The sequence below is a fragment of the Psittacula echo genome (genome assembly GCF_963264785.1).
Source record: "Psittacula echo genome assembly, chromosome: 2".
Classification (NCBI taxonomy): Eukaryota; Metazoa; Chordata; class Aves; order Psittaciformes; family Psittacidae; genus Psittacula; species Psittacula echo.
Genome location: NC_137737.1, coordinates 96,189,101 through 96,214,001, shown reverse-complemented (window position 1 = coordinate 96,214,001; position 24,901 = coordinate 96,189,101). Strand labels below are relative to the sequence as shown.

The window sequence follows — 24,901 nt, the reverse complement described above, 5'->3', positions numbered from 1 at the left end:
CTCTGAAGAGAAAGTAACTTGTGGGGTTTTTTTAAGTCTAAATTCTTATGATACTTATGCCCTTACCTCTGCAATGTTAACTTGACTGTTGTAGCTAAACTCTGCCTAAAACATACCTATTGATCTTCATCTTTCCTTTGCTACTTCTAGTGCTTGAATACCATTATTTTTGGCTCATCAAAGCTGTTTTGTTTCTGATATGTACACATCGCTGCTTTCTTCATGAAAACAAGTAAGTTCAAACCAGCCACACTGACCACCATGCTGACACACATACATACACAAAGCATGTCAAAATGGAATTTTTCATACCTTGACTACTGCATTTTTCTATACTGATCTCCCATCCTGGCAGTCCCACCTCATTCCAGATCTCTTAAAATGTGGCTGGTTTTCTTCTTGGAGGTCTCTTCCTGATGTCTCTTCATTGCAGATGAATGTGTTGCCCTTTGGAGTGGTCTGATTTGTCCCTGACCTGTCTAAATGAGTCTTGCCTTTGCTGGCGTCATGGTGCTGGTCTCCCTTGGAGCTCATGTGCCTCAGTTCATGCTCCAGTGCTGTTCCTCATGAGCTAGATACGTTCCTGGGCAAAAAAAATAATCAGTGAGACTTTTTCCTCTCATCACAGCTCTGTTCTGCTGAGGTGTAGTGTCTGAGGTGCAACCTCACTGCATCCTAGTGGGTTTTGTAGGGTTTGGGTACTGTGTTTACCAGCGGTCTGGTAAACCACCATAAATTCAGAGTGCTTTAGGCTATGGGTCATTTGCCTTCTGTCCCACACTTCAGCTCTTTCAGATGTCAGGCATGCTCTGTCTCTTTGGTCATGAGTACTTCTTAGTACATCAGACTTCTGTTTGTGTGCTGGATGTGACACAGGAAGCAGGCATGTAACCTAGGGTTGCACAAGAGATTTTAAGATAGATGATTAAGTGATGGAGATAAATCTACTAATTTCAGTCAGTGTTTCACTGGGTTCCTGACAGCTTTTGATGTAATCAGCTGACACTGAAATATCTGCATGTCAAAACACATTGCTAATGTAACAACATGACAAATTGCCTTTAGAGCACGTCAGCAGAAATGGCTCAATAAGCTGGACACAAGCATATCCCACTCATTCAAGTGATCTTCAGTCTTTGATGGAGAGAGTTCTGGGATGGACAGCTGTCCAGACTAAAACCTCCTGTAGGTTTGTGCCAGCGAGATGACAGAAGTTTAGTTGTTTTGTGGTTTGGTTTTTTTCTTTGTCAGCCTTATAAAGTAGAATCTGCATCTGTTGCAATGTACTTGCATTGAAAATACTCCTGGTTTGGTAAACTGGTGGGGCAAAGCCTCTAGGCAGCTCTTTACTTTTATGCATCTATTTTTCTGCAGCAGTGTGTCATGTGCCTCGCTATCTCTGTTTTGTGTATGTCTGTTAATAATGGTACAGACCTTAATTTTATATGCTGTTTACAGCTGCCTTATCTACTCCCTGGGCTAGATGCTGGGAAATAGAATAGGCAGATAGGGCTGGAATCAAAGTTGGGTGGCTTTGGGGTTTTTCTGTTTGGGTTTTTTGGTTTGATTTTCTCTTTTTTTTGTCTTTTTTTTTTTTTTTTTTTTTCCCTAACATGCTTTCCTAGTGGTTTTGGCATGTGTTTGTACAGAAACTGTCTGTAGGTAACTGTGTGCAGTGAGAGCCAAACCCGACGTGCCCAAGTTCTCACCTGCCTGGGCTGTGGTGTTGAGGTTTCTTTGGCCCTTTGTGGCCAACGTGCTGGGAGTGATGCCGATCTTCTTGTGGGAACACAGCTCAGTTTTGTTCGTATAAAATATGGTCAAGGTTAACATGGAATCCAGAGAGGCTCTCCTCCTGCCTGAACTGAGTGACCAGAAATATTACAGTTTTCTGTGGAAAAACTGTGTGATTGTTTGCCACAAGCAGGAAACAAAAATGTTTTCATGAAATGTGTTTTTATTTAAAATACTTTTGGGGTATATATATATGAGCACTGTAGTTATGACTGTATTGCTGTGTACTAGAGAAAATAAACCACTGAACCAAAGGCTGGGTTTTGAGTGTTTTCCTCGCTGGTTTAGTTTAGAAGACAGTAGCCTCAAGTAGGTTGGAAAAGACCTTCAAGGTCATCAAGTCCAACCATTAGCCCAGGACTGCCATAGCTACCACTACACCGTTTCACTGAGGCCCTCATCTACAGTTCTGAACACTTCCAGGGATGCTGCTTCCACCACTTCCCTGGGCAGTTCCAATGCATGAGCACCCTCCCTCTCTGTGAAGCTGTTTTTCTGAATATTCAATCTAAACATCCTCTGGCACAGCTTCAGGCTGTTACCTCTTGTCCTATCACTTGTTACTTGGGCAAAGAGACTCACTACATCCTCCTTTCATGTAGTTGCAGAGCCATAAGGTCCCCCCGAGCCTTCTCTTGTACCGCCCAAACCCCAGTTCTCAGCCGTTCTTTATGAGACTTGTGCTCCAGGCTCTTCCCCTTATGGCCAGTTACATCTTTCACTCGCCTTCTCGGAATGAATAAATAAATATGTAAGATGTTACTTCCTCACGGTCAGTAAACCCGGCTGCCTTCTCCCGCAGTGCCTTTCCCGCGTACCCGTGTGGTGCCGAGCCAAGGGCGTTGCCATAGTCGCGCTACCTCCACGGGCACAGGTGCTGGCGCCAGACCCGGGCGGGGCCGGAACCGCCGCCATCGCAGCGGGGCGGGCTGAGGAGAGCTAGGCGGGCGCCATGGCGGCGGCGGCGGCGCGGGGCGGTGCGGAGCGGTACTTTACGCGCTGGTACAAGCCAGGTACCGCCGGGCGGAGCTGGGGATCGGCCGGGAGGGACCGGAGCGGGGCGGTGACTGGTGTTTGTGCCCTATTGCAGACGTGAAGGGGCGGCCGTGCGAGGACTTCTGCGTGCTGCAGCACTCCAACAGGCGAGTGTCGCTCTCGGGGGCTTGGGGGGCTTCGGCGGCCGGCCCGCCCGCTCCCCCCAGGACGGGTGTGTGCCTGCGGCCGGCCCAGAGCCGCCGCGTTCTGGCGCTTAAGAAACCTCCGTCTTTCTGTAGCGAAGGAGCCGCCGCTGCTTTCTTCCGCTCCGGGCCGTGCAGGCAGCGTATCGAGGGGCCGGGCCATCGTCAGCTTGCCCTCCCGCTGCTCCTCCTCTTGGCACTCGGTAGGGAGCAGCCGATGCTGCTGCTTTTTGGCCGTGGGGCTGTTAAACCAAGGGGCATCGCTCCGGCCGGAACGCCTGGAGGAGCGGAGCAGGGGCGAAATACGGGCGAGACTGGGTTTTTCCGGAAGAGGGGAGGGTGGGAGAGCGGCAAATCTTAGCCTTCCTGTATCTCTCTTCAGTTACTACTCCAATAAGAACAGAGGAGCTTGAACTTTCTCCCCACACACCGTGTTGCTCAGGAGATGTTTATAAAGGCCCCGGCAATATTTGCAGTGTTGCATCCCCTCCTGCTGAAAGGTCCCGGTACATCGTCCTCAGTCACAGACATGAAGCATTTCAAGGGCTTCTCTGTAACGACGTTTAGAAGTAGTGTGTGTAACTTACTTTCTAGGAAACTAATAGCCTCCGTTTGAACGTTCAGCTTTTTCTATATGCAACTTAATTGCTTTTAATTACACATTTGTGTGCCACAGACAGTGAATGCAAGGTAGGAAATAAAGTGTCAAATAGTTTCCACTCTGATGTAGGTGGATATCCAGTCCTTTGGAATAAATCAACTCTGTACCTGGTGTAGGCTCTAACACCATACCTGTCCTTCCCCAGCTCCTGCCCTGCTGCTGCTGAAGCCTGTCCTCAGTGCAGGGTGGGTGGTGGCGTCATGAGTGTTTCTCGGGTGTTGAGTCCCTGAGGGAAGGACAGAACTTAACTACTGTCTGTGCAAAAACTGTCAGTGCCAGTTGCTCATGTGTTGAGGGACAGTGAGGAGGTGTCAGTCATTCCCAGGGGATTTCTTGCTCCTGTGAAGAATTTGGAGGATTGGGGTGTTCTTGGCACAGGGCAGAACTAGCGCCTTGCTGTGGCCTTCAGAGCTGGGGCTTCTCTGTGACTGCTTTATGCAGCTTGCTTTCTTGTTCTTTGGGAACAGAAACCCAACCTGGGAATAACAGGCCTGACAGCAGCAGCAAGAAAGGACACCCTCACATTTGCACTATGTACTCAATATGTCTCAGTTGTCCAATATAAACAACAGTTTAAATCCTGTTGATATGGGAGAAATAAAAATATAAGTATTTGTTCAAATATCTATAAAGATTATTTGGCCAATTTGAATTCTGAAATATCGAGGCCCTTGGCTTCTACAACAGCTTAGCCAAATGCTCTATAAAGTATTTCACCATTATTACATGTGGGGCTGTGGCTCAGTCTGGTCTTTCTAAGCAGTGTAAAATTCTCAGTTGATTTTTTGTTTTGCCAGGTCTCAGCTCTAATAGCTAACAGCTCAAATAGGTGTTCTGTCATCTTCCCCTCGGAAGGAGGCTGGGGTCAGGAGGAGGTAGCTGTTCTGGTTCCTTTGATTTGCGGGGCATGCTAAAAGGATTCGTCAGGACCCAGCTCCCTCTTGTGGGGAAGCTGCGCACAAGAACTTGCAAAGAGGAGTGCGGAGAGATGGATGCAGCATCCACAGGGAAGGACCTTCTGTGCTGTGGTTTTCTGTACAGTTAGCGTTCTGTTAATTCTGATCCTTGCTTTAGGTTTTAAACTCTTCTTAAACAGAATAGCTCCACCTCTGTTCGTTTACTGGAAAGTTCTGAGCTCTTCAGGTTTGTGCATTCAGCATGGTTCTAGCCCAGGTATGAAGGTGGACTGAGTCTTTACGGCTGGGCTTGTCTCAGCATCTCCAGTTTCATGACAAGAAACGACCCTCCTTTAGAAGAAGATAAAACTCAAGCAGCAGGTTTAACTAAAGCCCAGATCACCAAATGATACATCTGCTGTAACTATTCACCACTAACAGTCTTTAGCTGTTCTGAGGAAACATTGCCTTGGGTTACATTTTCTGACAAAAGCATACCGTACTTTACTTGATCATCTTCAGTGAGTATCTGCTTCAGCCATCAGCAGACAAGTGAACCAAGTATGCTCCTGTGGGGTATAACACAGGATAGAAAAGCTCTAGCTGTTTTAAATAAAAAGCTGTGGTTCTGTTTAACAAAGAAGTGTACAGCTTTTGATCAAGTCTGGTATTGTGGAATAAAGCACCTTTTGTGGGGGTTCTGTTAGGTCAGAATGCAACTTTCATTTGGGTTGGTACAGCAGATGTTGAAGATGCTCTGAAGAGAGTGAGTCTGATTTGATCCTGTATCTAACATTTTTGTAAAGGGGGAATTAAAATTTGTCTCTGATCTACAGCCAACAATTATTCTCCGTTCTCCTTTGTTAGCTCAAATTGTGTTCTAAGTTACCCTAAATGATCCTCATGCTGTCTCCCTGACCTGTCCTTGCTTCCACCCTGAGCCTGGTAGGTGCCTGCCCTGTGACTCCCACTGCAGTAGGCTGAGCTATCAGCTTAACTTTCCTGCTAAACTGTAAAGGGAAGAATATTGTGCTATAAGGAGTGAAGGCAGACAACAGCCTTCACAACACTTAAAGTATGGCTAGGATTTTGGAGCAGGAGCCCAGATGAAGCAGTATCATTTCAAATCCCACCAGTAGAGGCAGAGAATGGTGTTGAGCTTGCTTAGAGCATGGTTTCTCACAACTACAGCATAATAATTACATTTCCTTTTGCAGAATCTGTGTCATCACCTTGGCAGAAGCCCATCCTCTTCTTCAAAGTGGAAAAACAATTAAAAGCATTAATTACCAAATCAGTGCCAACTGTAGCAGACTCCAGAATAAAGTCTCTGGGAAGTCAAAAAGGGTATGGCTTTTTGGTTTGGTTAGTTTTCCTTTTACTCTCTCACACTGTCTGAAACTTTCTGTCCTGTCTAGGCTACAAACTTGCCAAGTTACCTTTGCATTCTATTTTAAAACAGCTCCTCCATGGTTAAAAAATACAGACTTTTTCCAGAGGTGCCTGTTTAACTGCCCCAGCCAGGGCCCTACAGTGCTCCTACAGCACAGGAAGCTTCCAGTGGGGCTCAAACCAAGGCTAACACTTGTGCTAATCATTTTTTTTTCATAGTATACCGGGGCACTTAAACATCCCTGAAAAGATGGAAATTTTTTTGCCACCAAAATGCCGAGGATTTGGAGATACTCTTTTTCTCGAACAGACCTAGAGAGCAGATGGGCTAGTTCAGTGTGTTTCATGGTGGGCTTTCAAATATGTGTAGCTTAACCTGGTTATACTGAAATTAATGGTGATGTTTTTCTCCTCTCTTTCCTGATTTTAATATGCTGAAACTACAAGTCTGTTATTCCACAAGAAATTTAATGATGACTTAATTTGTAAGCTCTTAACAAGCCTCTCTTTAATTTGTGTACATAACTATGTTGTGTCTTCCCTTCTACAGGGAAGCACGGCAGTGTAACTTGCAGTGACTTGTGACTATCATGCTGCCTTACTTTGTTCTGAGCAGCTTACAAACTTCTGTGGCTGCTGGTAATCCTTTAATAAGACCCATGTAATTAGAAGTATTTATATGTTTGTTTCTTTTTCAAATGCAGGGAGCTCAGTTTTTAACAGAACTTGCCCCTCTGTGCAGGATATCTTCAACAGATGGCGAGGAATACACCATTTATAGGTAAAGTTTTTCTCTTTCTCTTTGACTCACCTTGTGCTTCTGCTGAATCTAAACTCTTTTTTGCAGTTGTATACGAGGGCGACTGATAGAAGTGAATGAAAACATTCTCAGCAATCCCACTATTCTGCAAGAAAAGGTAAGACACTTTCTTGCTTTGTATTTTCCAACTTTTATTTCACTGCTAACTTCAGCATTGCTTTTTAGCCATCAACTGAGGGATACATCGCAGTGGTTCTACCCAAATTCGAAGAAAGCAAGAGTATAACTCAAGGACTTCTGACGCAGAAGGAGTATGAGGAAGTTTTGTTGAAACGTCTTAATTCTTCTTCATGAAATTAGTGATAGGGTTATCATCTGTATTTGATACTAAATAAGCTACTTTTATTGTATGCTGTAACATTCATAGTATTGAAATGCCTAATGCCTGTTTATAGAAGTGGAACTTAAATGCGTGATTCATACAAGAATAAACCAGTTCAAATGGTTTGTATATTAAGATTTGTTTTCTCTTTTTTCTCTGAATTCTAGCACTACAAGTTTTTAAATAAGCACAGGATGTGTTGTAGAGTACTTACGTTCCACAGGCAGCTTTGTTTCTGCTCTATGCAAGCATAATACATACAGAAAAATTATATTATTTAGCCATCACTTAACTTAGGTAAACTAACACAAGATGGAGTTTGACAAATGTGAACTGAAAATAAAAATGCAATGGAAGCCTATGTACAAAGAGCATATAAACTGAAAAATATGTATTTCACACTAGGTTGTATTTTCATGGTATCCTGAAGTCAAATAATGCCCTTTGTACAGAAGTTTGCCATGATCAGTATCTACTTTCTTAAATTTTAAATGGCATAATGTAAAGTCTACATAATACTTCTGTGATTCTACATAAAATTCAAATTATGCTCAGAAGTTTTAATAAAAAAAGGAAACAACTGCCATCTACAAGTAAAGAGGGTAAAAAGAAAAAGGGTTTGAGGCAAGACTATTAATCACTTAGAAATACACTTTTGGAAACATGAATCATTTCAACAAGATTAAAATTCAGTGATGCAGCTACTGAAAGAGTTCTGGCTTTTTTATTTTTTCCTAGAACTACTTCATTGCAGGTGTAACTCACAACTAAGATAAGATTTCAGTGCTTTAGGCCACAGCCTTTCAGACTACATTCCTGATTCTGCTTTATCCAATACATAGACTGAAATAGGCCAGAGATGAGTATACAGACTTCAACAGCAGTGTTACATATAGCATATGCAGCACAAGGTTCTTTATGTAAAATGTCTATTAGCAGCATCTTTGGGTTGAAACATCCATTAAGACATTCATAAGCATTAATTACAAAACCAGTATCAATAGTGAACATAGGAAAGGCATTCACATTACAAAAATACATAGCAATTAAACCAGTTGGTGTTGTAATTGCCAAGTAAAGGGACATCTATTAGATGTGACAAAGGTCAACAGTTTTAATTCAAATTAACCTGATTTGACTTTCCACAAATGAAAGCAATATTGAAAATTCACCAAGTGTTATTTTCAGATGGGAGTTCCTGCATTTCTAAGTGCTTTAATTACTTGCTCTCTAAAAATGTCATGCTTGTTACATGGTTTTCTAAAGACTTGATGCCAAATGTTTCAGCTCTCCTTTCTGGTGTATGTGCATTTGTACCAATCCGTATTCTGTCTTCTCTCCATGGTGGAGCAGGTTTAAGGCAGCCATTTCCTGCTTTATTCTGCACAAATTAAAAAAAAACATTAAAATATTTTTAAAGAAACAAAAAACAGCAACAACAAAAACCCCAAAACCCAAAATTGAAAACACTGCAGATTAGCCAAGTACTCACCTTTCTCAGCAATTTGCAGCAAAGTGGAAGAAGTTGGCATAACAGAGTCATCATGTTCCTTGTTTTCAGAATGCACGCATCAACCTAAACAAGTAAGACCACCCATTACTAGGCAATTTTTTTTAATGCATGAGATGATAATCTATTTCAAGCTTGAACAGGTAATATCTGTCCTTCATAAATACGTTCTAATCAAAAGACTTTGCCTACCCTTTTTGAATTTAAATAGTATGTGTAAGGCAACAGCATCCCTTCTGTTAACCCAAGACTTGAGCTAGGAAGTAGAAGGGAATGACACACATCCCAGGAGAAGGAACTAATAATAATACTATATTAAACGGTAATGTAGGTGTCTTGGAAAGAAGCTATTACCATCTAAGTATGATTAGTCACAATTCTTCATGTTTTTGCTTTAGTTTTATGTTCTGTCAGTTCTATGATTTAGAAAGCCATACATCATGTAAGCTTACCCTAGGAATTACAGTAAAGGTCAACTAAATCTTAGAGCATTTGAGTTTATGCCTCAAGTCTAACACTCAGCACAGGTCACAAGCCTGGGCCCTTGACAAACATTAATTTGATAGCCTATTATCTCTCTGTAGTGATACATCACGCTGTATAAACAGACTGGGGCTCCCACTTAGTTTAGCTAGAGAGTGTAAACCAAACCAAGCAGTAGCCCTGAGCTGCTCAGTTTGGACCTGTGTGGCTCAGATGCTGTTGCCAGTTTCAGTCCCTGCTGTAAAATTGAAACATCTTTTCCATAACTCATTAGAAACAAACATCCAGGTGCATAGGAAATGGTCTTGCTCACATTGATCATACTGAAAAAAGAAAAGGCTACAAAACAATAGCACCTGTGTTGAACAAAACTCCCTCTCGCGACAAGATAGTGTGGTAAATGGTTTGGATTATAGTTATCAGTGAGGAATGTCTCAAGAGACAAAACGTTTTCAACAAAAGTAACAGTTCTTACTGTTCTTCCTCTACACACATCAGCTTCTCAAATCATGCCAAGTGCAAAACAGTACTTCAAGTTGAAGTAAACTTCTGCAGAAGGAGCAGCACCAATTACATAGTGCATAGCAGAAAAATGCTTGCACAACAGCATCAAATTTTGTACTTACTGATTTTTATAGTCCTCCGTCAATCCAAGAAGTTTGCCTGTCATGGACTGTTTCATATTTTAGCAGGAACATAAATTAATAAGTTACTGTATTTCAAAAGCACTTAGGTCTTACTTTCAGGAATATATATAATTTTTAGCTCACCTTTGTAAATGTAGCACTTTTACCCTGAACAGAAGCTTTAGCTGTTATCTGGAGCTGCTTGCACATAGAGATCAGTTTTTCAGCCTCCAACAGAAGCAAAGGTTTATCATCAACATGTACCTGAAATGTGTTTCAGGAAGACAAAACCACTGTATTAAAGACTCTGAGATTAAGTTAATGGAGAAGACAGCACAACCAGCTTTTAGGCAATATTACAAGTGTTGAAAGCTGAATAGCTGGTTTAGAGGTCATACCTCACCTGATCAGAAAAGGCATGAAGAGCTGAAGCAAGCTTTGTGCCCTCTGTAGCAAAAATCTGAAATGCAGAGAAAGCATGTAACAAAATGAACCACAATAAAAGATGAGGCTCTTTTCCTTTGTTGTTTTAATAGTGCGCTATAAAGTAAAAAGGTAGCCCGAAACATCTGTAATAGTTGTATACATTTATAGTTAACAACTTAGCAGTTTGTGGCGACTTCTGAAATAACAGACTACACTACTAATTCTCCCAGATAAGCAAAGTATAAAGCCCTTTCCTTTACATATAAAAAAACCTGGCTTCCAATTATTTTTTGCACCGGAGCAGCTCACAAGAGTTTTGTGGGTAGATGACACCTGCCATTTGCTTATTGTCTTGACAAAGGTAACCAGCCTCCTGTTAAATACAGGCACATACTTTGGAAATGTCATACCACATTCCTCCATTTGTGCCCTTTTCTTTGTATTCTTCAAACTTTTACATCTTCTTTCTTTCCCCTAAAAATACTGCTGCTCAGACGAGGATGGAGTATCCATCAACACTATCAGGGACTCAACTGTGACACAATGAATACTACTAATGCATGGAAGTCCACTACATTCGCTATAATGCCAGTTTGCTATTCCTACTCCAAACTGGAATCTCTCAGTTTAATGAATGCTGTCTTACACTGCTACTGGAACACTGAAAAGCTAGCTTTCAGAAGTACGCATCAGAGTTTGGCTACTTAAAATCTACAGATCTATAGTTGCCAGTCAGTGCATTGCACACTGTACCTATGTGTAAGGAATCAGAGAGTAAGGTTCATAGAATCATAGAATGGTCTGGGTTGGAAGGGACCTTAAAGACCTTAAAATTCCAACACCCCCCACCCCCCCCCCGCCATAGGCAGGGACACCTTCCACTAGACCAAGTTGCTCAAAGCCCCATCCAACCCGGCCTTGAACACTGCCAGGGATGGGGCAGCCACAACTTCTCTGGGCAACCTGTGCCAGTGCCTCACCACCCTCACAGTAAAGAATTTCTTCCTTATATCCCTACATGTCCGTGTAAAAAGTCCCTCTCCAACTTTTGCACAGGCACCCTCTAGGTACTCGAAGCTGCTCTAAGGTCTCCCTGGAGCCTTCTCCAAGCTGAACAACCCCAACACTCTCAGCCTGCCTTCCAATGTGTTCTGCACGGAGTGCATAACTCCTATTTTGTTAAAAACATATTACCTCTGCTTGATGAAATAAATCTTGAGTAGTTTTCAGAAGTCCTTCTCCTCTGTGGGAAATAATGAAAGAGAATGTATGACATGTATAGATTGCAGATTATTTTGCCTACTACTTGCACACTTTGTAAGTATCTCCCTCTCACCCCATTCACTCTACTGAACTGTAAAGTATCACTCTTTTAGAAGATACTATGCACAACAATAACTTACTACAGGAACTGCATTTGAAAAATATAAACACCTCGGTGGTGAGGGCACTATTCAGGAATAAGCAATGGTTCAGTTCTCATCAGCTGAACAAGGACAGAAATCTGTGTCTCTGGCATACTGAGTATTATTGGGATAGGAGGTATGAAAAAAATCTCAAACCCTTCTCTCTTCTTAAAAACCCCTAAATTCTTCAAATAAGAGAGCTGTCATTGCATGGGCAAGTTTCAGAAGAGCACCTTTCACTACAACAAAGATCTATCTACCGATATATGCCTGTGCTTTAATCCCCTGAATTTTGAATGTATTTACGAACATGCTTTTTAAAATGTTTTCTGTACCCAAGAGATACTTAAATAGTTGTTCTGCAACAAAACAGATGCTTAGCACTTAACCCCCCCTTAAATTTATTACTAAACAGCTTAGAAATTTACAAGAACTTATAACGTAAGGATAGAAATTAAAGCTCCTTTCTGAATATGCCCCAATTATTATACTCTGAAAAATTAAACTGTCTTATTTCTCACAAACACTGTTGATGCTGCTCTTCCCACCAAAGCATGTTGTATATGGTGTAATTACCTGGTAAATAAATACATGGAGTAGGCCATACTTGACATCCCTTGTCCATGTTGCACAATCTCATTCTCCTGATCCTCCCATTTCTCTGTCTCAGAATCCACATCAGATGTGAGCAAATGCAATTCTAATCCAAGTTTTGCAATTTTTGCCTGTTCCTGTAAATGACAACCATATTTATGGCACTTGAAAATACATTCTTCAGACAAAATCAAAATACTAAGAAGTTTTTTTACTAAAATGATGGCATCTTACCTCAGTATCGAGTTTGACTGGCTTTAATGCTTTCAGATTTGCATTATGCTTCTGTTTCAAACAGAAAATAGTATTTTTAAATAAATTAGTAATCATTTTAGTAACAGATCATAAGAAGTAGTGCTATACTCAAGAGACAGACTTAGCAGGCGAGTTCCAGTGGTTCAGATAAACTTCCCAGTAGAAGATGAGAACCTGTTCTCATCTGGCTGTCCCCCTGAAATGGCATGTGCAATCGGGGGCTGTGCCTACAGACACCCCAAGGTTTTAATGAAAAATCTCTTCCACAGTTCTCAGACTGTACTTCCTCATGCAGTACCATCTCTTCTCCTTACCCTCTAAATACTCAGTAATACTTAGGACTAAATAGTCTTCATCAAGTACTACTGCACGGATTTTTCCATCAAAGATGATACTGATGTAACAGGGACTTGGAAGTTGATTTAGCTAGAAGCAAGCTGATCTAGGGTACAACCAATGTAAACGCTAGTGTGATGATGTAGGTTGTTATTCTGTGTCACTTTGTTGAACTAGCTGGAAACAAATACTGACACTTTGGTCTTTTCACGGGTCTCCTTCTTTTATTTAAGTAATGAACTATCTGAAATACCAATCTGGCTGCAAGCTAAATATTGGCTTAGATTAAACAACAATTAGTGGTGCTGATGTGAGCAGACTATCTGCTAAGGCAGAGCTTGCCCACCGAGTAACGCATAATGCACAGTGATGCATGATTTGCTTCAGATCAATTCACATGTAGAAAGCAGCAGTTTCTGGCTTTGTGTGCTGGTGCTGTCACTGTGCAGAGACAGCAAAAACTAACAGACATGGGAGCCACAGTCCACATTCAGAACTGCTCTGGAGTGCAGAGGAATGGAAAGTACAAGCTGGCATCACAATTTGGAGAGGTGTGAGCTACTGGAGGAGGTTGGATGCTAAGAGCGCAGGACTGAGATCCTTGTCTGACAACCTGGAAAGAGCTGCTATTCAGTAGTGGGAGTACTTGGGCAAATAAATGCAGTAATACCTGCAAGGGGAGCAAAAAACACTATCTAATGTGAACAGCATCAGAAATAAGGTTCAGGTACCATCTCCATCTCTCACTTCAAGGGTCTGAGCAAAAAAAAAGTACCACTATTCAAGTTCCCACTGCATTCTGCTGCTCGGTTTAGCTTTCATGCTATTTGTCTTTTTCCATCCCAAAATCTTTAGATATTCTGAATCTTATGAATATCTTCCCAGACCAGACACTGTAATTCTGCCTATGTATTAGAAATGCAGATCTTGTATCAAAAGATTTCGCAAAACAAAAAGCTTTTCTGTCCACAGATAACCAAAGAAATCTCAGGATGTTCCTCTGATCTGTAGTCTTTTCCATTCTGGTGTTCACTCACACGCTGTCTGAATATGAAAATTGGTAAAAATCAGGTAAGAAGTTCTTCTGCTTTTAAAATACGATTTGACACCTAATACTATAGAGAAAAACATACCTGTGCATTAAGCACATACACGAATGATCATTCCTGCTCTGTCCTCAGCTATGACCCTTGTCACCAGCAAACAGCACAGTCACAATGACACAGAGGTAACAAAATATGTAACCTAGTTAGATCAACAGGAACAGTGTGGCTCCTGTGCAGGCACAGTATGGGCATTAGCCAGGCACAGCAGACCTCTGTGATGGCAGCAGGGAGAGAAGAGGCAGTACTGGAAGTCACAGCACTGGGATGAGGGACAATTCCAAAGGTTAGTGCATCTGTTAGGCAAAGAAATTACTTTGTGAAGGAATCTGTTGTCTTAAGGATGTAATCTATATTTCCTTTCCACTGTCAAACTGTGTATTAATCATAACTCCTCCAAATCTATGTATCTTGCAAAATTCAAAGGGCGGCAGCAACCTGCCAAACAGCAACAAAGCAGAACTGCTTAAATCCTGGGAACAAAGTTAAAAATAAAGAATAAAATCAGATTACCACAACTTCTTTTCAGCATGTTATGGTGTATTCTTACTCTTTTCATTGTAACAATGCATTTTTTATTACATAGCATGACAGTCAAGTACATGGTAAAAAAAAAAAAGTTGTATTAATGAACAGGAATTAAAGCTCATGTACAATCAAAGCATACAATGTAACTAGTTACCCTAGTTTTCAGGATGTTTGCTATTAATTTAATAAATTGACAAAGTTTGATATTTTACTGTCAGCTATTCAGTTAAGATGCATGTTACCAAGACACTGCTATGTCTGCATCAAGGTGTGACACGGAAAGAAGACAGTTAATAGCAGATACAAAGTAAATACAACAATTCCAAAAGCAACTTACCCCTGGTCTGGGCAGTGACAGGTAGACACGCTTCTCTCCTATGAAGAACACACACGTTTACAACATAATTTGTATGCAGATTTTAATCTATGGGATCACAGGGTCTTACTTCATCCTCCCTTAAGTCGCAGTAATACAAAAGCCTATTACTTACCTGTAATTTCTCATCTTTAAATATTGCAGAGAGCTCCCTCACTGTGTCGTGCTTCCAGAGAGAGACAAGCCAAGAACCCTGAACTGCTCTGATTTTATCCCTCAGCAACTGGTAGTTAAGAAAGCTTCACTGAATTGTTTCCCTCAGATTTCTAGTCCTCTGCATGCAATCCACAAGTGAGTGTGACTGAGTAGCTACCACTACATGCACTCATTTTGTTGCAAAGTACAGAACATACAGTGGTAATTCCACATAAGGCTCTTCCCGGCATGAGTTAGATGATCTGAAGTCTGGAGTAGGCAATGCCTCTAGTGAGAAACCTAGGCAGGTTTTTTTGTAAGTAATGACAATAAAACTCTCGTGTTGTACTGTACTACATGTATCCTGTGTGCACTGTATTTTATAAAGGTTCAATAGCACTTTACACACCTATTGAATTACTTCTTATATCCTCAGGAGCCACAGATATTCCAAGTCTGAGCAAAGCAAATGGAGAGGAAAAGAAACACCAACCTTTTAGGTGCCACCTTAAAGTGGGTAAGAGTTTATCGGCAAGAGGAAACAGTGCCTGGGCTAACAGCCTGGGATTAGAGCCCCAGTTACCGGAAAACTTAGTATCTATGAAGACTTACATTTACTAAGGTAGATTCAGGAGAGCAAAATCTGCTAAATAAAATAAAACTAAAATAAATAAAACCACCTTAAAAGCTAGTAAAAACCAGATTTTTCACTACCTGAAGAAACAAAGGGCTACTATAATGGATATCAGTACCAAGTTTGCATAGAGATGATGCGCCTTGACAGACGGAAGGACAAGCAACATCCGCCTCCGACAACTGCTATTTCCTCCTCTTGTATGAGCTCCTAGAAAAATTCCATTCTGAGTCCTCACAGGATGGTTCTCCTGTGCATTCATGATTTTTTTTAAGTGAGCTCTTTATCTCCCGGCACCACAGAAAAATCATGAGCTCCATGTCGAGGCAACTGACTCCCTAAAAACCACATTTCAGTAATTAACAAGTGTACCTCAGTCCTCTTGGTCTTCCAGTTTTCCACTTTCCAGCAGCCCCAGTCATGCCTTTCTCTTCAAAATGTCTCTATTTCAACCTCTAAATCTTGCTCTTGACCTCAGTTCTTATCGGAAAGTAGGATAGCTGCAGCCCTGCTTCACCCTTCTTTCTAGAACTCCAATTTCCAGATTCTGTTCTGTATTCCCTATTCACCAAATACGGCCATCCCAAATCTTCATGGTCATCTAACTCCTCTCAAAACAAGTGGGCAAAACAAGAGGAGGGGAAAAAAAAGCCAGTTACCTTCATACGTTAATTCTTCACTCCTGACCAAGCTACAAGGGAGCAATTGGGTGATTATTCACATCCAGCATGTTGAAAACCAAGAAGTTAGGAAAAAAGAGACTGTCTGACAGTCAACAGATGGGATGGTACTTTCCTTTGGTGATTCATCTCAAAGTGCCAGAGCCTCAAAGTTAAGTATCTAACCTAAACCTTCCAGCTGACAGAAGTCTCTCTCACAAGACTCCCAGCACTCTCCTCAGCCCAGACCAGCCATGCAGAGATTCAAATGCCAACACTGGGCAGAAAGGGCCTCCTCACTGTTTTAGGATTAAGCAAGAGACGGCAAACTCAACCTCACTCTCCCATTCTGCATAGCACAGAGGCATTTTCAAAACCCACATGAAGGTTACTGGGCTGTGTTGTGCTCACTAGCATCCTCCAGTCCTTTCTGCACATGCACCCCTCTCTTCAAGACAAGGCCATTTCAACTTGGGCATGATCTGGTGCGATTACATTAAAATTCAGTAAAATATTGCTTCATTTCCAAGCAAAATCTGGTGCTCTGTCCATGTGAGATTTGAACCTCAGTATGAGAAATACCTAATTTGCTGATAGGAAATAAACCCTGGATAAGGAGTTATGCAATTGCACGTAACAATAAAGAAATAAGTATAAACAATGTGAATCTAGTATAATCAGAAAAATGTTTCTTTTATTTGATGTGTCCAGCACATTTAGTCACCACTCGATTTTTGCCTCTTAAACTGTATTCTGAACTCTCTAACAAAGCCAAACATTTAAGTTGGTAGTACAAAAATACAAGGTTTTAAACTGAGGAGAAAAAATATATATACCTTCTTATTTAATACTATCTTTTCTTACACACAATCACAACTCTACTAGAAATAAAGCACTTGTTACATTTTAGTCTGTAAAATAAAGACACTTTTACCAACGTTAACATTAAGATAAGTATCATGAGTTACGAGAAGAGCAAAATCTTACAAAATATTGGGAAACTTCACTGTGTTTGGAGACTAAAGTTTTGTGAATGCCACTCTTATAATCTCTTAGCAAACATGTATTTTAACTTATTTATTGGGTCACCAGTCATGTTTTCTAGAAGAAAAAGTGTTGAAAGTGGCAAGATAGACTTAGGATATTTCCTGGAAGCAAAAAGGTAGAGGTATTTAGGTGAGATTTTTGTCTTTTTCTTTTTTGGGGCAAGAGTCACTCTGATGTCCAACAAGAGATCACAACCAAGCAGAAAAAAAATAGCTGACAATACAGAAGAAATCTTTGTAGAAGATGAATGGACATAAGACACCAAATTCTTTGTAAGGAGATAACTGACAGTTAATATGAAACAATCCAGATCCAATGGGAAGTCCCTTACTAGGCTGGGACACGAGACAAGGAAAACAGACATGATTTCTTAAGCATTGTTTTGGCTATACAAGACCTAATGCACCTAAGGCCATTTAAAGAACACAAGCTGTCCTTACTATCTTACCAACAGTGATACCAGAACACTTCATGCTGAAAGACAGACTGAGAAAACAAGAGACACTAACAAGAACAGACTCATCTGGCTGTGCTAAACATAAGTCTTCACTGCAGCCAGGCCCACACACACTAACAGCCTCCAACGTGCTCAGCAACACCTACTCATTCTCTTCTCTCTCCTTCAAGCAATGACATTGGGTTGCCTTGTGAAATGATGCTTTAAAGAAACTGTAAACTACCACTAGCGGAAAATTGCTGTTACCTGCTGTCAACAACCACAAGAGCAAAGAAAGTTACCAACTAGAGGAAAGGCTGGGAATCTGCCACGGCATTCAAGAACTATTTGTTTGGAAAGCCAAGGACACGCTTTGCTGTGGCTGTATGGTTCCCATCCTATTATTTTTAAATACAGTAATACATACATGTATATGCACACATATATAAGATAAGTTTTTCATTCAACCCTGCTAGACCATTGTATGAATGTGAAAAAAACAGATAATGAATGGTCAGTCCTGCAAATTCCAAATTTATGATAATAAATTAATATTAGAGTAATACTCTATTTTAAGTCACATGATATAAAACGTAATGGTATGTTTAAATTAAGTCAGTATATCCTTGGCTCCTAAAACAAAAAAAAATCCCACTGAAAGTTAAAAGGCCCATAAACAGGATCTCTGATTGCTACACATCTTTAGATGGTATTCCAGACCAATGTGGACAAACAAGAGTAAGATAACAACAATCATGTGTTTCTCGAACACGTCAAATACCCACACACTTGCAAGGCACACAAATACTGTAAACCCACTCAGAATTTCAATATATGTTTTCCTTTTACAAGTCTTCAGGCTCAGACACACATTCATCTTAAGTGCCCTCACAACAAAGCTGGCAGGAAAGAACTGCTTACAGAAAAAGCTGATCAAGCACAGAAAGTTAAACTGACAAAATAAACTCTAAAAATGGAAAAAGGTTTCACATTAACACCAAGATGAAGCATTGCATCATTGATGAAGTGTCATCTAACCTGAAAAAGGATTTACTTTTTGTGTATCTTGTATACAAAACCAAAGTTCCTGTATTTAACTAAATCTAAGCTTTTAAACCTGAGTGATTTTCTCAAAAATACAAGACATTCAGTATTATCATATATTACATTCTACCTGTATGCAATTATACTTTGAAGACTGAAACAAACACGTAGCCGCAATAAATATGACAGGCTACATAAAGACAATCATCTGGAAAAAAATTATGTTAGATAAAAGTGAAAAACAATATGGTTTCCATTTAAAGGTAAACTACCCTATGCTTAAAGTAAACACAGATTTATTTTCTTTTTAAGATTCCAAGGTTTTCTTCTACATGTTGTACAAATACCAGTAAACTTACCAACCAGAGAAAATATCCCAAGATTGTGCAGTCATCAGAGATTCCATCCACGAGAAAGGACAGCAGTTTAAAAATCAAATAACTACATTCACTACATTATGAAGTGAATACAAGGCAAGCTGACAGCATAGAATATAGATAGATAGATAGATAGACAGATAGATACAGTTTTTCCCCCAGGAATACAGGAAATGAATTAAACATGTTACACAATTTAAGTTATCTCTTCACTGCAATAAACTGGTATGCCCTAGACAAGCTGAAGGGTGGGATGAAAGCCCTACATCCCTAATACTTGGACACCGCTGGCAAAGAGCAGTGTGGAATGCTTCTCTGTCTTTGGAACAATTCCACTTGATTTTACTAATCACAGTGTAGAAAGTTAAACATACCTCATTTTACACAAATCAGACCTTTAAATTTTTAGCTGTTTTTCTTTGAAAAAAGAAAAATCCTGTAAGCACCCAAATTCAACACCTATACAAAACCAATAAATTTGTGTATTGGTACCTAGATTCCACACTGCCATACGACATGTGGGACTGTCTATTGTGCTCTTAAGAAAACTGTACTTCCTGAATCACACTTAAAATTCTTAGACTATATGTTTTGAAAACTACTTTTCTATTTCTACATAGCGTTCTTACCTCTTCTTCCTTCAAACACATCATTGATTTCTCTTAACAACATAGACATGTCACTCAGTTGAGACTCCCAGGCCTCACAGAACACCTCAAGATTTTCTTTTGCAATCTTGCTAGATGGATGCAATGCCAGTGTTTCTGCAGCAGAAATTATCTGGACAGAGAACAAAATATTTGCTATTGGTAGTCATAGTACACAGCCTTGCACGTGAATTCACAAATGCCTTCGCAGGCAAACCACAAAATTGAACTGCTACTGCTATGTCTATAGTGTATTCATCTGACACCTGCAGGCTTGATGATCTTCCTTGTGCATTCATTTAGCTGCCACCCAAGATTAAAGTGTAATTTTTTCTTAATATTGTTTAGAACAGTTCAACATTAGGTCTTCAAAAAATTCATACAAGTAATTTTTATTGATTTACGTCCAGTAGAAGTGTCCAGATAAAAGCTAAGCATACCTGTGGGCCAGTGACCTGGAAGGTATCTTCTGCATGTATGCATGTAATCTCGAGGGGCTCAGTTCCAGAAACATGTCTCAGTAAGCGACACATCTGAATATATTTTATAAATTAAAGAGAGAAAGGAATGGTTAAAAACATGCTTTCATTAGTAGTGAGGAAAGGTGCACATGCACAAAGACACACACAGAGCCACAAAGTTATTGATGGTCCTTTCAGAAACTTGGAGACCATACAGCTGGGTGTTCCTCAGGGAGCATTTACAATAATAACAGGGCTAAATCCTGACTTGGAATGTGTAGAAAATCACCAAGAGCAAGAAAAGTCTTAATAAACAAATAAAAATAAGCCAACAACAATTTCACATATTTATGACCGAACAAACCTGAAAGCTAATTAGGCACCTACAGAACTTGGCAAAACTGTAGCATAAATGACTTCACCAAAACAGGCTGACTCAGCAATTAGTAGCCATGTGGAAAATTCAGGATTTCATCACCCAGGGGAGTGAATTATTTTTGAGCAAATCACCATCAAATTACTTTAGGGAAGAATTGTTTTCTTTCACAGTAAGTAAAATGTAGTTTTTGTTTTGTTGGCTTTTGTTTTTTCTTGTTAACAAGATTAAGAGTGAACTTTGGCCTGAAAAAGAACATTGAAGTTTTCAGATCAAAAGGGGAATTTAAAAGACAGAGACAGCAAATATGAAACTAATGGCACTCTCCGTCATCAAAAATGCTACAAGGCCTCATACAGAAACATTATTTAATCTCACAGTTATGGCTGGAAAAGAAAACAAAGAAAAAATCGTTGTCTCACTGGAACACTACTTAAGTCACAGAAAAAGGAGACAGCAAAGCTGAAATTAAAAGTCCACAGCGTTGATTTGCCAGCCCCAGAAATTCAAGGGTGATGCTTCTGCATATTCGTACTCCTGGGATGAATCCTCAAGCCCCATATGGTATCAGAATTTTTTTGGAAGTTGGTAAGACTTCTATGCCACGAAAGTACAAGTGTTGGCATCACCATGTTCCAGATCAAAGTGATGTATCTCTGCATGTATCCTACTGGTAGAGTTACTTCTGCTCATCTGTCAGATGAGAGAGCATGAGATAGATGGCAGTCACCCTCTCCACAGGCACTCCTAGAAAGCACGATCTCCTAAAAGCCACAATCTCTCAGTAGTCTCAGAAGCCCTATTTGTTCATGTGTGTGAATACTACGCATATGAAACCGTGTTAGTACATGAAACATACAGACTGCTTTTCACAAAGCAGAAAGATTTTCAGTGGCCCTCTTGTCTGACAAAAACTACATAAGATCTTCAAAACCGTCAAGTTCACTGCATTAAGAAACTTCACCTTACATTCCCAGCACTCTTAAAACATGTATTTGGATTCAGCTGTTGCTGAATGCCTACTGCACAAAAGAAAAAGGCTATCATCTCTATTTGGATCTAGAAACCTATTTTTATAATGACTGTTTTAGTCACAATATATACATAAAGATTGAAGCTAGTTTCAGGAGGAAATTGGGTATGGCCGTACATCCCTTCTACAACAACTGTATGCCACAGTGACACCTCTGGCTCAGACCCTACCAAGAGCAATACAAAATTCAACAGTATTATCAGGAAAATAAAATAAACATCATAAAAGCACAGACCAAAGCCTTCCTAAATAATAGATTAAGACAAATCTGGCTACCCATTTTCCAAGTGCCTTACAAAATGAAAGCAGCTGTGAACTCACCTCAACAAGTTGTTCTTTCTGCTCCGATAGCTTGCAAGTATATTCTGCTACAGCTTCAAGATTTCCTTCTACTCCTGTGATTTTTAATGCTTTGAGAACCATATGATCCGTATGGTATTTTAGCAGATCTGCTGCCAAAGATGTTGCTGCACTGTGAACCTTGAGTAGCATTAAAAGAAGAAGGAGAGATAAGCCGTGGAAAGAAAAAAAAATTCATCCAGTACCAAGTAAAATAAGATACAAACTGATTTTTCCAAGAAACAAAAAATATACTGCCATGAAAGCTCCTATACAGCCTGCATATTTTCTGGGACTTTAATTCTTCAATTACTATTCAAAGGACAAAGATAAACTCCAATGCACTCAAAAAAACCCAACCCCCACAAGTAAATATGGAGAGAAACAGAAGGGGAGCTGGGTGAAATGAGGACATGAAGTTATGATACTACTGCTTACTGATAATGCTACAGCTGGGAGAAAACCAGGTGCATGAATTTGTGCAGCACCAAGTTCAGCGTAAGCATAGCACAAAGGCTACTCCTCATGGAGAACACACACTGAACTGCGGATCAGACTGAAGCCACACAGCATCTGAGATTATAATCTATTAGAAATTAAGTTCCTATGAATAAATTGAAGTCTCAATTATGCAAAGAAATATAATCAGCTTGTGACCTGGCCTTAGAAAAGTAAAAAGCATCTTTTCTGCAAGGAGACTCAAGCCAGAGATGGATCTTGAAGAAGTGTCATTCTCCATACACTCCTGACAAGCAAGGAGAAGCTTCCTGTTGAAACATATCCCTAAATCCAGATCCACTATCAGACCCAAGGATCTGCTGAAATCATGCTGTGAGGAACTCTGCTTGACAACAGCTATCAGTGACAGCTGCTTCTAGTTCTACAGTGACTGGTCATAATAGGTTTACCTGTGATTGACTTGACTTAAAATCAGCCTATTTTAAAAACGTGAGTGAAACCAAAATAGTGATCTTTGTAGAAACAGCAGGGCATTCTTTTGCTCATAAGACTATTATGATTTTTGTAATAGTACCCTCACTTTGCCAGACTGCACTGAATATACAACAAACTTGGTTATTCATGAAAAAAGTTATTTTTCAAGTTCTTATGAATACAGTGAGCTTGAAACTGTGCCACTGGTGGGCCTCAACTCTGTAGATAAGAGAGTGTTTACTAGAATGATATGTTGGGGGGGTATTTATTCCACTGGTCTCTACCCTATTTTATCCCCTTCCCCAGCAGTACTTCCTCTGCAGTCCAGAATTAAGGTTGGGTTTTTTTGCTTTGTGGGTGGTTTTGATTTGTTTTTATTTTCATGCAAGAAACCTGAATTGTTGCCTCAAAACTTTCTGTGACTGTTTTCTAGAGACAAGAGAAAAGCTATGACAATCTGTTGTAAACTATTTTAAAGCATTGCTCGCATGCCATTAAAAATCAGCACAAACCACTAATATCATAAATGAAGTCAGGTCTGAAGAAAGGATATTTTCAAGGCTTGTAATGTTACAGTAGGAACCGGCAATTCTCATTTATATATAGCCTACATAGAGATTACTTTTCATCAGAGATTCTTTTCATCCTGATCTAAAAAAGAAATGTGCTTCTACTTAATGCTGCCTCTCATTGTTAGAAAAATCATCTCAAGGAAGGAACATACCTTTTGTTTCTTACATAAAGTGACAGAGATGGGAAAGAACTACTTTTAACAGGGCTGTCTTGTGTTCTCAGCCACCCAGGCTCTCTCTTTAGAGTCACAATACTTCAATTTCACCAATATAGATCCTGGTTTCTGGCTGATACATTGCAGCACCCGAAGTCAGACTGATACACAGTCCTCCTCAGCCACGTACAGAAGCATGGCTACCCTGGAATCAATCTAATCACTACACAGAGAACAAGGAAAACAACATAATACTCTAAATTTACCTCTACAAGCAGCATGAATCCTGTGTATTTTAAAAAAGCCTTTAGTAAGCAAACTTTCATGCTCTAAAGATCACCAAAGCAAGTCATACAGAACTTGGTATTTGTTTGTTTAGAAATCCACACCCGCTGAATTTGCTCCATTTCTAAACCAGCGTGCTACATTTCCCCCTGCATTGCTTTCAATATGGAGCTACACCCCAGGGCACAGGTAACCCTCTGTTTTGTATTTTATGCCATCTCTGTTTGCTGGTTTACAGAAGGTAATTTTCTATTATTGTCACCTGAAAAAAACTCTTTAACTTAAGTGTGGTAAATGTGTAGTCTTTGTTGTATAACATCTGTACAAATAGAAACCTGTGGGCAGGACAATAAGGTAAGATTTACATTTATGAAGCTGCAAGAAAATACAGGATATTAATGACTTCTTCCACATACCATATTCCAGCCATGTTTGGTTTTATGATCTATGCAATTATATGGTCACATACTATTTTGTCTAGGAATCTTCCCTCCTCATTCAGCACATGGGAGCAGTTACTCAGAAAGGATGATCTTACAGTTAAAGCAGCTGAACGCCACTCCAGAGAAGCTCTGCTACTGACTTCCTACATGATATTGACCGAACAAAAAAACCATTAATCAAAGTGTACTAATAATGTACCCTCCATTTCCTGGGAGCCCAGCACACTGCCTGACAGCAGCAGTGTAAAACACTTAACTGCAACTGAAATAGGTTCAGAGCACTGTTCAAATCTTCAGGACAGCTGCAAGAATCACAACCCAGAAAAGGAAATTTCTCATTCTGCCCCTATTAAAAAATATGCAGCACGATTTTTTTGAGCAGTTGTGGTTTTCCAGTTACAGCAGCTGAGAATTCAGTCTAAGCAAGCTCACCATACTTCCTTAACATCTTTGCACTGTTCTGTAGCCTAGTGTTGAAACCCTCACTGTTCTTAGTCGTCATTTCTCCATCTGTTGTCTTACTGTAAAGGAACAGTAATGTGAAGCAGTTATTGCAAGTATTTTGAAAGCTGCCAGAAACCAGTAATTCTGTATTTGGCTCAAATCTGTAGAACAGACA

The 24,901-nt window shown here is 40.1% G+C and overlaps 2 protein-coding genes across 2 annotated transcripts in view; one reads left to right on the top strand and one right to left on the bottom strand.

Moving 5' to 3' along the window:
• The first annotated feature begins 2,744 nt into the window (after nucleotides 1–2,744).
• On the top strand, nucleotides 2,745–7,037 carry ABITRAM (actin binding transcription modulator). The gene is made up of 6 exons (XM_080610718.1): nucleotides 2,745–2,807; nucleotides 2,885–2,936; nucleotides 5,747–5,876; nucleotides 6,626–6,702; nucleotides 6,769–6,838; nucleotides 6,907–7,037. Exons 1-6 carry the CDS (start codon nucleotides 2,747–2,749, stop codon nucleotides 7,033–7,035), a joined length of 519 nt encoding a protein of 172 aa, XP_080466844.1. The 5' UTR covers nucleotides 2,745–2,746; the 3' UTR covers nucleotides 7,036–7,037.
• A 1,220-nt stretch (nucleotides 7,038–8,257) lies between these two features.
• Nucleotides 8,258–24,901, bottom strand: part of CTNNAL1 (catenin alpha like 1) — a 53,799-nt gene continuing 37,155 nt past the window's right edge. The window contains exons 9-19 of the mRNA XM_080610717.1: nucleotides 21,877–22,035; nucleotides 20,126–20,218; nucleotides 19,668–19,818; nucleotides 14,668–14,705; nucleotides 12,343–12,393; nucleotides 12,091–12,245; nucleotides 11,303–11,351; nucleotides 10,086–10,142; nucleotides 9,827–9,946; nucleotides 8,556–8,639; nucleotides 8,258–8,444 (exon numbers count right to left, since the gene is read on the bottom strand). Coding sequence (XP_080466843.1) covers nucleotides 8,283–8,444; nucleotides 8,556–8,639; nucleotides 9,827–9,946; nucleotides 10,086–10,142; nucleotides 11,303–11,351; nucleotides 12,091–12,245; nucleotides 12,343–12,393; nucleotides 14,668–14,705; nucleotides 19,668–19,818; nucleotides 20,126–20,218; nucleotides 21,877–22,035 — 1,119 coding nt within the window. The 3' untranslated portion in view covers nucleotides 8,258–8,282. The remainder of the gene's footprint in view (nucleotides 8,445–8,555; nucleotides 8,640–9,826; nucleotides 9,947–10,085; nucleotides 10,143–11,302; nucleotides 11,352–12,090; nucleotides 12,246–12,342; nucleotides 12,394–14,667; nucleotides 14,706–19,667; nucleotides 19,819–20,125; nucleotides 20,219–21,876; nucleotides 22,036–24,901) is intronic.